This window comes from Tauraco erythrolophus, assembly GCF_009769465.1.
Source record: "Tauraco erythrolophus isolate bTauEry1 chromosome 30 unlocalized genomic scaffold, bTauEry1.pri scaffold_44_arrow_ctg1, whole genome shotgun sequence".
Classification (NCBI taxonomy): Eukaryota; Metazoa; Chordata; class Aves; order Musophagiformes; family Musophagidae; genus Tauraco; species Tauraco erythrolophus.
In genome coordinates this window covers 154,931-170,397 of record NW_028238561.1, presented here as the reverse complement: position 1 = coordinate 170,397, position 15,467 = coordinate 154,931, and the positions used below count along the sequence as shown (strand labels likewise).

Sequence of the window (15,467 nt, the reverse complement as noted above, 5' to 3'; positions counted from 1 at the left end):
GGACCGATGCCGAGGGGAGGCTTTGGTGGCCCAAGGGGCTGCCGGAGCCCGGCGCGGTGCTGGCGTTTTCCATGAATTCCCCGCCGCCGCGGTTTGGGAATAAAGGGATGTTTGTTAGCCGGGCGCGTTGTGTTTTGCCGAGCAGAACAATAAAGAGAAAGGCGCTCACAATGGGAAATTGTGCTTCCTCCTCCCCGTGCGTTCCTCGGGGAGGTGTTGGGGGGGGGGGGGGAAACAAAAAAAAATAAAAAAAAAAAAGAGAAGAAAGCGGGAAGAGACGGCGACAGGGCAAGGAGTGAGGGCACGGCCGGCGCTCGCCGCTCCCGCGTGCCATGGGACCGCGGGGCTGCGGGGCTGCCGGGACGCTGCCCGCCCCGGGACGGTGACGGAGCACGGGCTGGCTGGGACCCATTGCATCCCTGCATCCCTGTGTCCCATTTTCCCAGCAGCACCACCACGTGGGTTTGACCTTTCCGGAGCCCTCAGCCCCGCGATGGGGCGGCTGTGACGGAGACAGGGCACGGTGGGTGCCAGGGGCAGGACGTGGCACACTGGAGGCGTTGGATGGGAACTGTGGCTGCTCAAAGGACACGGCTGGGGACGGTAAGAGGTGCCGGGCAGGAGGGTTGGCACCTTCTGTTGGTTCCGTGTCCTGCGAGGGGGCATCCCCTTGGCACGGTGAATGTCGGTGAGTGCCCAACGGAGCAGAGCCATCTGTTGGCACCATAGCATCCCAGGCAGTGAGCACTGCGGATGCCCCCCCACCGCGTTCTCCGGTGCCCACCGAAGCCGGGGTACATCCCGCTCCACATCCCTGACTCCTGCGCTCCCCAACAGGCACCGTCCTGTCCCCAGCTCTAAGGATGCTCCGGCTTCTCCTGCTCGGCTCCCTCTGGCTCTCGGTGGCACCACCAGCATCGAGCATCTTCCAGCGGCCGACGGGGAGTCCAGGTAGGGAGCGGAGCCCAGAGGGAGGACACGGAACTGCTGTTGGGGTCGGTGCTGGAGGAGGGACGTGATGCTGAGGGGGGTCCAGCTGGGGCAGGGGCTGAGCTGTGCGTCCCTGGGGGGAAGGAGCCAAGATGGGTGATGGAAACCAGACTGGAGACAGCGATGAGGGTCGAGGGGTGTCAGTGGAGGCGTCAAAGGGGCGGTGGGGCCGCGGCGATGCTCCGTGGTGAGCCGAGGCTGAGGTGGCCCCGGTGTGCCGCAGCCCCCCCACGCCTGCAGTACCTGCTGGAGCCCCTCCACGGCGCGGTGCACACGCAGCGCGGTGCCACGGCCACCCTGCCCTGCGTCCTGCGCGCCCTGCCCCGCAACTACCGGGTGAAGTGGAGCAAGGTGGAGCCGGCCAACTACCGGGAGAGCATCATCATCATCACCAACGGGCTGTACCACAAGAACTACGGGCCGCTGAGCCCCCGGGTGCACCTGCGGCACAGCCACCGCTACGACGCCTCGCTCACCATCACCGACGTGGCTCTGGAGGATGAGGGACGCTACCGCTGTCAGCTCGTCAATGGGCTGGAGGATGAGAGCGTCTCGCTCACGTTGCACCTGGAAGGTGAGGTGGGGTTCCATCCTGACGTGTCCCCCAGGGACGTGGGGGGAGAGTGGAGAGGGGACTTTGCACTGGACGGGGGGTCCATGGTTGGGTGTCTCCACTGCTGGGGTCCCCTGTTGCCATGCCCCGTGCCCCAGCTTGATCTCCAGCACTGAAGTTCTGGGGGTGATAAGCCAAATCCTTCTCAGGGAGGGCAGGCTGAGAGGTGGGTCTGTGCGAACCTCCTGAAGTTCAAAAAGGCCAAGTGCAAGGTCCTGCACGTGGGTCGGGGCAATCCCAAGCACAGGTCCAAGCTGGGTGGAGAATGGATTGAGAGCAGCCCTGAGGAGAAGGATTTGGGGGTGTTGGGTGAGGAGAAGCTCAACATCAGAAGGACACAGAGCTGTTGGAGTGGGGCCAGAGGAGGCCACAAAGATGATCTGAGGGCTGGAGCACCTCTGCTCTGGAGACAGGCTGGGAGAGTTGGGGCTGTTCAGCCTGGAGAAGAGAAGGCTCCGGGGAGACCTTCCAGCACCTAAAGGGGCTACAGGAAAGCTGGAGAGGGGCTTTGGACACGGGTGTGTAGTGATGGGACACAGGGCAATGGCTTTAAACTGAAAGAGGGGAGATTTTGATGGGATCTAAGGAAGAAATTTTTCCCTCTAGGGGTGGTGAGGCACTGGCACAGGTTGCCCAGGGAAGCTGTGGCTGCCCCATCCCTGGAAGTGTCCAAGACCAGGTTGGATGGGGCTTGGAGCAACCTGGTGTAGTGGAGGGTGTCCCTGCCCATGGCAGGGGGGTTGGAACTAGGTGATGTTTGAGGTCCCTGCCAACTCAGACTGTTCTATGATTCGATGGCCTCCTTCACCCTCTGTCCCTGTCCCCCCCCCAGGTGTCGTCTTCCCCTACCAGCCCAGCAACGGGCGCTACAAATTCAACTACCACGAAGCCAAGCGAGCCTGCGAGCAGCAGGACTCCCGCCTCGCCACCTACCAGCAGCTCTACAAAGGTGAACCATCCAAAAAAAAACCAACCCCAAAACCCCTCGTCCACCTCAAAAATCTCCTCGCTGGGCGGGGGAGCAGGTAGGAGGGAATTGCCGCTGCTGAACCACCTCTTGCCCCGCAGCCTGGACGGAGGGTCTGGACTGGTGCAACGCCGGTTGGGTCCTTGATGGGACTGTCCACTACCCCATCATCAACTCACGGGAGCCGTGCGGTGGCCGCCTTCTCCTGCCAGGTGTCCGGACCTACGGGGCCAGGGACAAGCAGAAGGACCGGTTCGACGCTTTCTGCTTCACCTCCGCTCTTCAAGGTAGTGCCAGGGTCCCACATCCCTCCCACCGTGGCACCGAACCCCGATGCCCACCTGGATTTGCATTGGGGTTGGGGTTGTTGCCAGGAGGTCACCTGCGGTGGCCGCTCACCCGCTGTGTCCTCCTCCACCCCCAGGCCAGGTCTACTTCATCCGGGGCCACCTGAACTTCAAGGAGGCCGGGCAAGCGTGTCGCAACCACGGGGCCACCATCGCCAAAGTGGGGCAGCTCTACTCCGCCTGGAAGTTTTCCCAGCTGGATCGTTGCGACGGGGGGTGGTTGGCAGACGGCAGCGTGCGGTACCCCATCACCACCCCCCGCGAGCGCTGCGGGGGGCTGCCGGATCCCGGCGTCCGCAGCTTCGGCTTTCCCAGCAAGGAACTGCGGACCTACGGTACCTACTGCTTCGCGGGGAAGTAGGAACACCGGGAGCAGGGGTGGGCTGAGCGGAGGGGGCGGCGCGGGGACGCCGGGTCCTCGTCACCCAGGTGGAGAGCTTGAGGCAGGGGATGAGGGGGGGGGGTGTCTCCCAGTGGTTTTGGGTGGTTCGCGCATCCGATGGAGCAATTTTGCTGGATTTGGGTGCTCGGTGCACCATCTGATGGAGCGGCTCCCCGCGCCCCAGCCCGCTTCGGGGCTCGTTGGGTGCTCGGGGCTCGCTGGAGAAGCCAGACCCATGGCTGGGCGGCGAGAGGGGGGGTCTAATCCAGCCCCCCCACCCCACCCAGCAGGCTTCCCCGTTTCCCAACCCCGGCGCATCTCTCGCCCGCAGCCGCGAGGACTCTGGCCGGTGCGAGCGCGCCGGCGGGCCGGGCATTAACGAGCGTTGACTAATGGAGTTTTGCCTTCCCGATTAATAAAGCGACGGAAAAGCTGCATGGCAAAGCCACCCTCTCGCCTGGCCTCTGCCCCCCCACCCTGGCACCATCCAGCCTCTCCATGCTGGGAATTGGCCAAGGACTTTCCGTCTCAATTGCAGGGGGCAGCCAGCGCGGGGCCGTCCCGTCCCGGGGGTTATCAGTGTCCCTGGCACCGTGTGCTGCAGCTTTCTGAGTTTTACTCTATAAAAAGCACCGGCACTGGCATGGCACAGGGGGAAAACCAGCACAGGGAGATGCCAGCGTCCACCGGCACCTGCCATGTGCCCCCTGAGTCCCGTGTTTGTACCGGCAGCAGCGTCCCAGCCTGAGCTCTGACCAGCCTCCGATGCCGCTGGGATGCTGGGGGGCACTTTGGGTGGTACCTCCCGCTTTCTGTGGTCCCGGGGGATGTTGCCGTGTCCAGGCTGTGCCAGGGGTTCTCCGGTTCCATGTCACCGGTGGGTGCTGCTGTTCTGGGGCCGTGCATCCCTCCCTTTCCCACCCCTGCATCAGGGATGCCCCAAATGACCAGGCCACCGCTCCGCACCACCCATTTACTGGTTTTAATACCCACAGAAGCACGGGGAGGAGGGGTTTGGGTGACATGCACCCACTCCGAGCCTGCAGCAGCGGCTTCTGCCTTTACTAGGAAATGCAAAAGCCCCCCCTGCACCCCGGGGTGGGTGCTGAGCTATCCCTGTGTCACCCCCCCACTGGGGTGTCACAGGATGAGGACCCTCGGGCCACAGGTGGGCGGCTGGAGGTGACGCTGGCACATCAATGCCGCCGCCTGCCCGCAGTGCCTTCCTCCATCTCGACTCTGTCGTGACTCCGGGAACACAACGCCCCGCAGCGAGACGTTTCGGGTGGCGGTGGGTCCCTTTCGAGGGGACCTCGAGTTATTAGGATTTCTTTGAACAGGTATAAAAGGTGGACACCTGGCAGCGAGGTTTCGCGCCATGCCAGGTGCCACGCTGGTGTCCCGGTGCCATCCCCATCCACGCTGGCTCCGGGGTGGTGGTGGCTTCTGCCGTGGGGACTCGCTCAGTCATGGAGGGGCTCAGTCAGGCCTGGGGGGGACACAAGGAGCCCCAGGTGAAGGGAAAGCCCCAAAGGGATGGGGGGAGCTGGGGGGGCCGAGGGAGCCTGGCACTCACCGGGGCGGCAGGCCAGCTGCGGCGGCTCCCACGTCCCGTCCTCCCGGCACCGGGTGAGGGGCGAGCGGCGCGGGACGAAGCCGTGGCGGCAGTGGTACCGCGCCACCGAGCCGATCTCGTAGCGCTGCTTTGGTTTGCCGAAGGCGCGGGCGTTGCTGACGGTGGGGGGCGGCCCGCACTGCACTGTGGGGTGGGGAGGGGGGGGCAAGGGGTGATTGCACCCCCAAACTGGAGCAACACCCCCCCTTCCCCCCGCAATAAACCCCAAACACGCCCAGGGTCCCACGCATCTCCCGGGTATGGTGGGGAACCTGCACTTTGGGGTGGTGGAGGGGTGCAGCCTCAGCCCCCCCACCCCCCAGCCCGGAGTAGGGGTGCAGGGGGGGGTCATGGCTTACCCAGCCCCATTTTGCAGGTGTAGGAGAGGTGGTAGTTGCAGGGCACGTCGCTCCACTGGCCCTCGTCGTGCCACACGATGACCACGCAGTTCTCCCCGGAGAGGAAGTAGCTGTCGGGCTGCCCAGGGTGCCAGTTCTCATAGAGCTGGAGGGGGGGGGGCAGACAGGCAGGACAGGGTGCACGGGGCACCCCAGCACACCCTTTAAAGGGGGGGGCGGGTAGGCACACCAGCACGCACCCATCTGCAACATCCTAGCCGTGCCACCTTCCCATGGGGAAGGAGATCCCATTTCCGGTGCCCCTTGGCATCGCCTTGGCACCCCAAATCCTGGGGGCTGGCTCACCTGTGACACCCCCCTGGGGATGCTCAGCCCGGCTCTTGGAGGGGGGGAGGCTCAAAGTCTGGTCCCAGGGGCGGACCCATCCCGATCCCAGGCGATGGAGAAGGATGACGAGGTGCCTGGGAGTGTTGGGGGGGGGGGGGGGGGGTGGTCTCCCTGGGGGGGGTACACGAGGGCTGGCACCCCCACTCACCAAGGGGCTCCCGTCGGACCACTGGAAATCCCCCTCGATGGTCCGGTCGTTCAGGCCGATCCACTGGTATTCTCTGTACTGGTCTGGGGGGGCAGAGAGGGTATTGGGGAGGGGGCACAGCCAGGTGCCCCCGCACCCCGTGTGAGGAGGGGGGGGTCAGGGGAGCTGGAGGCTGAATTTGGGGAGATTTGGGGGTCCGGGGGTGAGTGCGGGGGGGGGGAGGGGTTCCCAGCCCTGCAGCGGCGGGGGGGTGCCGGAAGGTTTGGGGACAAGGAGAGCCCCGAAGGGGACACAGCGGGACCCCCCCGCGCTGCAGCCCCGGGAGCGGCGGGACGGGGCTGGCCAGGAGGGGGCGGCAGAGCCCGGTGTGCCCGTTCCTGCCCGTTCCTGCCCGTTCCTGCCCGTTCCTGCCGGTCCCTGTCCGGCCCTGCCCGGCCCTGCAGCTCCCTGCCAGGTCTCTCCCTGCCTGCTCCTCCTCCATCCTCACGTCCCCCCCAGGCCTCTCCCCTCTCTGCCCCCTCCCAGTCGCTGCCATCTCCTGCTCTGCCTTCCCCTGCCGACCCCTCGTCTGCTTTCAGGGAATCCATCCTCCATCCACCCATCCATCCATCCATCCTCCATCCGTCCATCCATCCATCCATCCATCCTCCATCCATCCTCCATCCATCCATCCTCCATCCATCTGTCCGTCCATCCATCCATCCATCCATCCATCCATCCATCATCCATCCATCCATCCATCCATCCATCCATCCTCCATCATCCATCCATCCATCCATCCGCCCAGTCATCCTGCTGCCTGTCGCACCTCCCCAGCCTCTCACTAGCCAAGAGGCCAGTGAGCATCTAACCACACTCTGGTCAATCCATCATATCGGCGATTTCCTTTACTCTTTATTTTCATAGAATCCTACACTGGTTTGGGTTGGGAGGGACCTTCAAGATCATCCAGTTCCAACCCCCCTGCCATGGGCAGGGACACCCTCCACTACACCAGGTTGCCCAAAGCCTCATCCAACCTGGCCTGGAACACTGCCAGGGATGGGGCAGCCACAGCTTCTCTGGGCAACCTGTGCCAGTGCCTCACCACCCTCAGAGGGAAAAATTTCTTCCTTAGATCCCATCGAAATCTCCCCTCTTTCTTTGACTTCCCTCGATCATGTCTGCCTCTCCCTTGGCACAGCAGTGTGGGATGCTGAGGATCCCATGGGCAGCAGGCTGGGGTGGGGGGGATGCACCACGTACCGTTGATGAAGTCCTGCTCCTCGGGGGTCAGGATGGTGGCCAGGTGCCCCCCGTAATGCCTGCACTGGCCCTCCGCGTCCTCCCAGCTCCTCCGGGTAGAGAAGTGCTTGTAGCAGGCTCCCTGGAAGCCATCCCAGCCGGGGCTGCACTTCTCCAGCGCTGAGCCAGCGTCGGGGGCAAGGGGGCAGAGAGGAGAGGGTCAGGGTGATGGACCCCAGCTCACCAGCCAGCAAATATCCCCCAAAACCTGATTTCCCCACATTTAAGTCTCCTGGGCAGGTGGTTCAGCAGCCAAAGGGGCAGCGGGCGCTTGGGGGGTACCAGTGGCCACTGAAGGGGTACCAGCAGGTGCCCGGGGGGGACAAGCGGGCACTTGGGGGGGAGCAGCCAGCGTGGCCGCAGCAGGACCCGGGGGACTCACGTCTTTCGCAGCTGCTGCCTCCGTAGCCGGGCAGGCACAGGCAGGCGAGGTGGGCACCGTCCTCCGTGCACGTCCCTCCGTTCAGGCAGGGGTTGGGGACGCAGCCACCTGCAAGGCACACGCAGCCTTCCTCACCGCCGGAGCGTGGCAACGGCGAGGGCCTCGTTAGTGCCCGGCGTCGTTAAAAGCCTCACCCTATGGCCACCGCGGCCACCAAATCCGGGCCAGGGTGACGTACCCGCAGCCACCCCGTCTGCCCACGCTGCCCTGGGTTCGTGGGAAGCTCCCGGCTCAGCCGCCCCTGGCCAGATTTGGGGCTCTGGGTTCCCCGCAGGGCACGGGGACGTGAGCTGGCCGCTCTCACCCTGCATGCCAGCAGGCTCGCTGCCGTGCCAGCCCCTGGCCCGCTCCCGCAGCCCGGGGATGGCTCCTGCTTTCGCCCTGGAGCGGCGCAGCGAATGCGCTTTGCGATGGGACAAGCCTTCGGCTCATCCCGGCCGCACATCCTCAGCCTGGCAGCGAGGTCGGCCTCGTGCCTGTCGCCCTCTTGGCACCTTCAGCCTGGCCGGGGTTGATAACGTCCCCGACCCGTATGTCCCCACCGGCCCGTTGCGGTCATTAAAGCAGCCGGAGCACATCGCGTGCTCCCAGCCGCGGCTCCGGAGCGTGACCAAGGGCTGCCGGCGCCGGCGGAGCGGGGACTCCAAGTCCTTGACACCCTCCAGCCTAACGGTGCCCGTTTAACGGTCCTTGGCTCGGTGGAGCTGCTCTGAGGATGACGATGCTGCCACCTTCACCCGTCCCCAGACACCGTCACCTCTCTCGGGACGCCCGGCTGGTTCCCAGCAGACCGAGACGCGGAGCGGGATGAGCTATTTAGGGCTCTTGCGTCACCGGCTCTTTCGGAGCATCTCTCCTTGGCGGGGTGAAGGCAGCCACCCGCCACGGAGCATCCCCCGTGCCACGGGACGGGCACCGGGCCGGGGGGGACAGGGACCCCGCACAGTCCCCTCCCTCCCAGTAGGGCACACGAGGCTGCTGGAAGCGACAGCAGAGCTGGGAGCATCCCAGTCTGGATGGGTGACACCTGCCCGCGGCACTTCACGCACCCACCGCTTGCCCACGGCAGCCCCCACGGGTGGGGTGGGGGGGTGGGCTGTGGTTCCCAGGGGCACCGCAGTGGTTTCGGGGCGCTCAGCCATCGAGGGCCGCACAAGGACGGGTGCTCTTGGTGGGGGGCTGCACCCCACAACCCATCAGTGCCCCCCACGGCTCCGGGGGTAGGAACCACCCCCCACTCACCCCACGCAGCTTCCAGCCCTCATCCCTCCGCCCCGGGGCGAGCCAGCGCTGGGTGGGGGACCGCAGGGGTGCAAAGCAGCCGCACCCCCCACCCCGACACCGCACGGGGTCCCATCCACGCCCCCTCCCCGGGGACTCGCGGGGACGGGGTGGGGGGGCCGGGGAATTAGTTCGTCAGTGGGAGACGCGCGGCGGAGAGCGCGGCGAGGACGCACGGAAGAGCAAGCCGAGATGCTCGTTCTAGAAAGCTTTTAATTCCCTTTATTAGTACCACTGTTAGTCAGAGGAGGGTTCGGGGCCTTCTTTTGGATTTTCCTTTTCTTTTTTTTCCCCTTTTTTTGTTGTGTTTTTTTTTTTTCATGGAAACAGTCATTTAAAACACTTCACAGAAGTAGAAGAGAATTTAAGTGCATGCAGAGCTCGGAACCAATTTGTTTGACAAATATGTGCTTCTCCGGACCTGTGACCTTCCCTTATCCAGCTGGGGCGGGGGGGGGAGTGGGAAGGAGAGACAGACGGACAGACGGATGGACGGACAGAGGGAAGCGCAGCGTGAAGGAAAGGCGTTGGCTCTCTCTAGTGCCGCAGAGCAGCCAGGAGGGCTGCTCCGAGGGCGAGGGTGGCACGGCGGGGACCCCCGGCCAAGTGGGCACCCGCCCCGACGCTGGCCCGCTCGGTGGGGAGGGCGGGCAGGGGGGCAGCCGTGCTGGGGGTCGGGTCCCCCCATGGGGTCCCCGTTGGGGTCACCCCAAAACTGCCGCTATGGGGAGAGGTGATGCCATCCCTGCGGGTCCCACCTGGTTCTCCGGGAATGGCTGCAAGGAAACCCTCCACGGTTGCAACAGAGGGAGCGGGTTGCTCTTCCTCCTCCTCCTCTTCCTCCTCCTCTTCTGAAGACGCAGCAGGAGTCCCGCTGTCAGCGCCCGGGGGTCGCGGCACAGCCTCGTCCTCCGTGGCCGGCGTGCTGCTGCCGGGCACCGCCGCGTGCCACGGTGTGACCGCCGTGGCCTCCGCCGCGGGGCCGGTGCTGCCATCCCCGGTGCCCGCGGGCGAGGGGAGCCACAGGGCCCCTGACTGCTCCTCTCCCTCCTCCTGGGGCTGCGAGGGCGCGGGGGGCAGCGGGGACACCCCGGGGCTTTCCACCGCGTCTCCCGAGAGTTCAGCGTCTTCCGCGGCGGGGCCGGGGGTGCTCGTCCCGCCGGAATCGTGGCTGCGTGGGGGGGTCCCACCTGGCTCTCGGCTCTCTGTCGAGGTGGCAGAAGCGGCACTGGTCGGTGACGTCACCCAGTGCCCAGGTGGCCCAGGGCTCGCACGGTGGTCTGGTGGCCCCATGGCACCACGTGGGTGGTCGGGGGCGGCAGGGCTGGGCGGCCGGGGAAGCCCCTCGGGAGGCTCCGTGTCACCTGCTGCGGTGCCCACCAGGGATGGGGCACCGGTGGGTCCCTCTGTGCCCGCCTGCGAGGCCACGGCAGCTCCGTCCGGCTCCGTGGGCTGGCCGAGGTCTCGCTCGCCGCCCAGGCTCTCCGCCGCTGCGCTGCCAGGGTCCCTGCCCCGCGCTGCTCCCTGCTCCTCCTCTGCAAAGGGCAAAGCAGAAAGGCAGTGAGACGCTGGCACCGTGGAGCCAGCTGGATCGCGAGGCTGCGGGCACCGGCATCACCCGCCGGCGCTGCGGGTCCTGCCCGCGGCGAGATGCCGGCACAAGGATGCAGAGGGAGATGGAAATGGCCAAGAGCCCATGTGCCCTTGACCTCTCCGAACCGGTACGGCAGACCGAGCTCCGGCTCAGCCCCTGCCAAGCCCAGCCCTGGCACAGGCTTCCCTGTGGCAGGGGCTATGCTCAGCCCCTCACCGCTGCATCTGACCTCCTCTCCCTCCAGCCGCCAGCACCTTCCTCCTGTTCTTTGCGCTGCGAAACCGCGGTCCAGTGCTGGACCCCGGACAGACGGATGTCCCCGTGCCAGCGACTTGCGCGCAGCCCTACACCGCGACACCGGTGCCCCGGCCGTGGGTGCTCCCTCCACGGGAGGGACAGGGATGGCTGGGGCCACCCACGGGTGCTTCTGAACTTTCCATGCCATCCTGCTGCCTCCATCCTTGTGCCTCCTCTCTCCGCACCCCAGCCCTGGCACCGCCGCAGCCGCTGGGCACTGCCCAACTCTCCCTGTCGCCCCGTCCTCCTCCGTGGGGGACGGGCTCCCCGGTTTCACACCGCAGCTACGGGGGGACGCCTGCCTGGGGGCCGGCGGGGGGCCGTGGGGAAAGGGGTGGCAGAGTGACCTGAGGACACGGAGGTATCTAGCGGGGGGTGCCCGGCCCGTGGCCCCGGTGCGTCTTCGGGGGACGAGCTCGGTTTTTCCAGCTCAGCGTCCTCAAAGAAAGGGACGGCGTAAATAGCCCCTCGTGACTCAAGCTCCACTTGCGCCTCGGGCAGCCGCAGCTCCTCCAGCTTTTCTGCCACTGTAACAATCTCCTGGAAGCCCTCGGGCTCTCGGGCTCGGGATTTTCCTGCAGCCTCAGGGAAAGAGTTTGTCCCTTCTGTGGGCAGAAAGAAAGGGCGATATTACTGCCCGCTCCTGGCCCCCGCCGCAGGCAGAGGTGCCGCGGGGACAGCGGGGACGCGGCTCTCCTCGACCTCCCCTTTCCCGGCTCCGCAAGGGCAGGATCAGGCCCTTCCCAGTGGGAGCTGTGGGGCTCGGCAGGACGTGCTGGGGCCAGCTCCTGAGCCCCGTTTCCCCGAGGCGATGCTGATTTACACCACCTGCCTTGGCCCCGCAGCTGCCTGGCCACAGCTCCTGGCTTCGGCAGCACCAAATTTTACCCTCGCAGCGTTTTCTGCTCATCCCTGCCCTTCCCGACAGCGGCTCTTCCCGCTGCTCCTCCTCCCCCTCCAGCAAACCCTAAACCGGGATGCGCCCCGGCACCCCCACCCCGGGGGGGTCCTTCTCCTCGTCCCCATCCCCACCCCGGGGAGTGCAGACATGCGTGGGGGGTTAGTGGGTTACGGGGGCCGTGGGTTTGTCGAACGGGTCCATCCTGCCTAATCCATGTGTTTCCCTGCTGAGACAGGGAAACTGAGGCACAGAGCTGCACGGCAGCATCCGGTTGATCCAGGGGAGAGCATCCTGGTCCTCATGGCCCCAGGGGGATGCCCAGAGATGTGGGACCATGAAGGAGGAGCGGAGAGGTGGCCCTTCCTCCCTCCGTGCCTGTTATCCCTGCCAGCCTCCGTCCTTGCTGGTGCCCTCCCAGCTCATCGCCCGCGTCTGCCAGCGCACGGCCCATCCCTGGCAGCTCTGTGCCACTGCCCACCGATCCCAGATCCCAGTCACCGCTGGCAGATATCGCCCGAAACCAGTCTGGCTGCTGAGCCCGGCAGCCTGCAGGGACCCAGCAATGTCCCCCCTGGCCAGCAGCTGCTGGGGGATGAACCATCATGGAACTGCACCCACATAGACCGGCAGTGCCACGCAGGCACTGTTCTGTCACGATATAGTGGCACGCGGCATTGAGGACATGCAGGGCATCCCTACTCTGTCGCGATATCTCAGCCTGCACTATTGCAACCGTTGCGGAGCATCCTTCCTCTAGCATGATACAGGATCAGGACCATCCAGGTTATCCCGCCCCTATCGCGATATATTGGCACGCAACGCGGAGACAGTGCACGGCACCCCTGTCCTGCCGCGGTAGGTTGATGCGCACAATCGAGACAGTCCAAGACACCCCTGCTCTATCGCGATATCGCAGCGCGGAGAGCACCCAGGGATCCCGCTGCCATCCGAACATCCCAGCTCCTCTGCACCCAGCACTCTCCGCATGGGTGGGCTGGAACTGGCACCGCGCACCCGCCGCGCACCCACCGGGCACCCACTGGGCACCCACTGGGCACCCGCCGCCCTCGCCCAGAGGCTTCTGGAGACCTCACGCTGATCCCTACCCGGGAATACCGGCGGGGTGTCCCTCTTTACCTCGAAAGCAGTACGCATCGTATCTGCTCTGGGCATCGGGGAATCCCGTCTGGTTGCGGAAGAGGAAGATGGTTTTGACGCCTGGCAGTGCCCCGCCGCACCGCTCCCGAGGGGTGACGATGGGGTAGCGGACGCTGCCGTCGGCCAACCAGCCCGGGCTGCAGGCGTCCAGCCCCGCGTTCCACGCCGCGTAGAGCTGCCCCGGCCGTGCCAGCTCCGCGCCCAGTGCCCGGCAACGCGCCGCAGCCTCCTCCAGCGTCAATTTGTCTGGAGCTGTCTCCAAAAAGATCTCCCCTGCGAAGAGAGGAAGGAGACGGGCATCAGAGCCGGGGAGGGGGGCACGGGCTCCGGGAGCCCCTTTCGCCGCCTCTGCTCTCTGCACCATCCCAGGAGCCGGATTGGAGATGGGCATCCCCGGCGTGGTCCTCGTGAAGGGGAGCACTGGGGGCTGGAGGGTCCTGCCTGCCTCCCTGCCCACTTGCCCACGCACACAACAACAGTGGCGCAGCCACGGCCGGAGCTCTCATGCCACCTGTGCCACCCGCCCTGGCAAACGGAGCTGAGACTTGAGAGCACCCATGAAAGGGGCCACAGAGGAGGCGGGGGACGTTTCTGGGGGCACCCGCCAGCCCCGCGGACGCTGCAGTGGGGTCTCATCCTGACAAGGGCTGGGGACCGCTGTCCTCGGGCTGCGCCGCGTGCCAGCCCCCACGGCCACACCAGTCTCCCCGCACAGCAGCCACCCATGCCACGTCCCGACTGCCTGCCTGGCATCACCCCAACCGACCCCGCAGCAGCTGCAGCTGCCGGCGGGAGCCACCAGCCACCCCAGCACACACCAGCTCGGGCAGGATGTACCCAGCAGCGGGACGAGCAGCACCCCAGCGCATGCAAAGCACGGCGTGAGCTTGGCCAAACCCCAAAACACCGCGCGGCTCTACCCACGACGTGCCGCCAGCCCCGGGCAGCTCACCCCGAGCATCCTCCAGCCCTGAGGCCAGCGATGGGCACCGGCTGCCAGTGACGGGCAGAGCCCCTCGCCCCATCAAACCAGACCAAGACCTCGAGTCCCCGCGTGCATCCGAGCGCCCGAAGCTTTGCAGAGCTCAGCGGTTTTGGAGCCAGCACCTGCGATTCAGGGCGGCTTCTTCGCTTTGGGTTCCCGGGGGGTTACGGGGGCGAGTTAGCGTGGCGGCGAAAGCGGGGTGCAGGGGGAGCCGGTGGCACCGCGGGCACCTGGGAGCTCCTCGGCGTAGCAGTACACATCGTACGTATCCTCCGGGTCCACCACCCCGTAGTTCCTCACCCCGGGGAAGCCGTTCATGTCTCCGTAACAGGCCTCGCGGGGCGTGTGGATGGGGTACCTGGGGCAGGGAAAGCAGAGGGCAGGGCGGGCAACTCGCCGAGGGTGCTGGGGAGGGGTGACGGGCACGCTAGCCGGGCGACGGTGGTGCCCACCTGACGGTCTGGTCGGCGATCCAGCCGGCGTCACACTGCTCGTAGCCGCCGAGGTACGCGGCGTACAGCTGCTCCGGCGTGGCGATGCGGGCACCGATCCTGGCACAAGCTTCCCGCGCGTCGGCGAAGGTGTAGGCGTAACGCATGGAGCCCTCGCGGTAGTGAAACACCACCCCTGCGGTGAGGGGCGGGGGGGACATGGGCATGAGCACCCACCTCCATGGGGGCGTCTGCACCCGGGTGCTCCTTCGCAGCAGCCCCCCACCCACACGGGTACATCCGCACCCAATTCCTGAGCCAGGACAGGGCACCTGGGCAGGATGAACCTCTGCCCCTCCCCACCCCACCCCCTGAATCCCACCACTCCCCACCTCGAGGTACCTTTGACTTTGACGTCGAGGATGTCGTGGCCGTCCTCGATGCCATGCTGCACGTCGCAGCGGTAGATGCCGGAGTCGTTGGGCCGCAGCTCGGTGAGCAGGAGGGAGGCGTTGGTGTAGCGCCGGTGGAAGATGGGCAGGGAGGCACGGAGGCGATAGTCCTCGCTCACCTTCACCCTGTCCCCCCGGGCTACCAGGATCTCCACCTCTTTGCCCTCAGAGATGAAAGTCCACTTGACCCTGGGGGTTCCCAACACCGCCCGGCGCCCGGCAGTGCCAGCGGTGGGCTGGGGGCCGAGGTAGGTGATGAGGCAGGGGATGGTGATGTCGCCTGCCAGCACGGCGTCAAGGGCTGGGTGACGTGGGATGGAGACCTGCAGAGCCTTGAAGTCCTCTGGGTGGGAGAAGAGAGGAACTGTGAGTGGGACCAGCATTGGGTGCCCCCTACCCCGCCTCAGACCCCCATCTCAGGGCAGGGAACAGCACAGCCGCAGCCAACGGTGCCAAATTACCTGTGCCATCTCCGGTGCCAAACACCTCCGGGACCACCGTGGGGGCGAACAGCCAGAGCAGCAGCAGTGGGAGGGCTGAGGCCATCCTCTGCCCTGCGAGGAGGAGGAAAAACCACCAGCTGGGCTTAAAATTCCAAAAAACGTCCAAAATATCCCTTCCCTGCACGAGGGGGAGAGGTTGGGGAGAGACATGTGCAGGGATGGGGTGATGCATCCGGCACCAGGGTGCAGAGGGAGAAGCCGGCGCCGGCACCGGCACGTCCATGGGATAACCTGGACTGTTGGATGATGGAGAGGAGAGGGAAGAGAAGGAAATGCGTCCCAGTTAACGGGAGGAAGGAGAAAGCGTGAGCAACTGGGAGCGTTGGCTGGG

At 65.9% G+C, this 15,467-nt stretch overlaps 2 protein-coding genes across 2 annotated transcripts; one reads left to right on the top strand and one right to left on the bottom strand.

Moving 5' to 3' along the window:
- The first annotated feature begins 863 nt into the window (after positions 1–863).
- Positions 864–3,278, top strand: HAPLN2 (hyaluronan and proteoglycan link protein 2). The gene is made up of 5 exons (XM_086630376.1): positions 864–951; positions 1,214–1,564; positions 2,436–2,552; positions 2,672–2,857; positions 2,995–3,278. Exons 1-5 carry the CDS (start codon positions 864–866, stop codon positions 3,276–3,278), a joined length of 1,026 nt encoding a protein of 341 aa, XP_086486502.1.
- Positions 3,279–4,762: 1,484 nt separating this feature from the next.
- Positions 4,763–15,179, bottom strand: BCAN (brevican). Its single transcript, XM_086630335.1, has 13 exons — positions 15,095–15,179; positions 14,584–14,976; positions 14,203–14,377; positions 13,981–14,108; positions 12,745–13,038; positions 11,054–11,281; positions 9,574–10,350; positions 7,475–7,582; positions 7,054–7,212; positions 5,809–5,891; positions 5,274–5,418; positions 4,876–5,058; positions 4,763–4,788 (listed from the first exon to the last, which is right to left on the bottom strand). Exons 1-13 carry the CDS (start codon positions 15,177–15,179, stop codon positions 4,763–4,765), a joined length of 2,784 nt encoding a protein of 927 aa, XP_086486461.1.
- Between the last annotated feature and the right edge of the window lie 288 nt (positions 15,180–15,467).

Bases quoted from the DNA above. Each gene is read 5' to 3' on its own strand.
- HAPLN2 (XM_086630376.1), top strand. From the start codon at position 864: ATGCTCCGGCTTCTCCTGCTCGGCTCCCTCTGGCTCTCGGTGGCACCA. The intron at 1,565-2,435 runs GTGAGGTGGGGT...TCCCCCCCCCAG, and splicing joins GCTCACGTTGCACCTGGAAG to GTGTCGTCTTCCCCTACCAG. The intron at 2,553-2,671 runs GTGAACCATCCA...CTTGCCCCGCAG, and splicing joins CTACCAGCAGCTCTACAAAG to CCTGGACGGAGGGTCTGGAC.
- BCAN (XM_086630335.1), bottom strand. From the start codon at position 15,179: ATGGCCTCAGCCCTCCCACTGCTGCTGCTCTGGCTGTTCGCCCCCACG. The intron at 11,282-12,744 runs GTAAAGAGGGAC...CTGAGGCTGCAG, and splicing joins CGATGCGTACTGCTTTCGAG to GAAAATCCCGAGCCCGAGAG. The intron at 5,059-5,273 runs GTAAGCCATGAC...CCCACCCCACAG, and splicing joins CACCTGCAAAATGGGGCTGG to TGCAGTGCGGGCCGCCCCCC.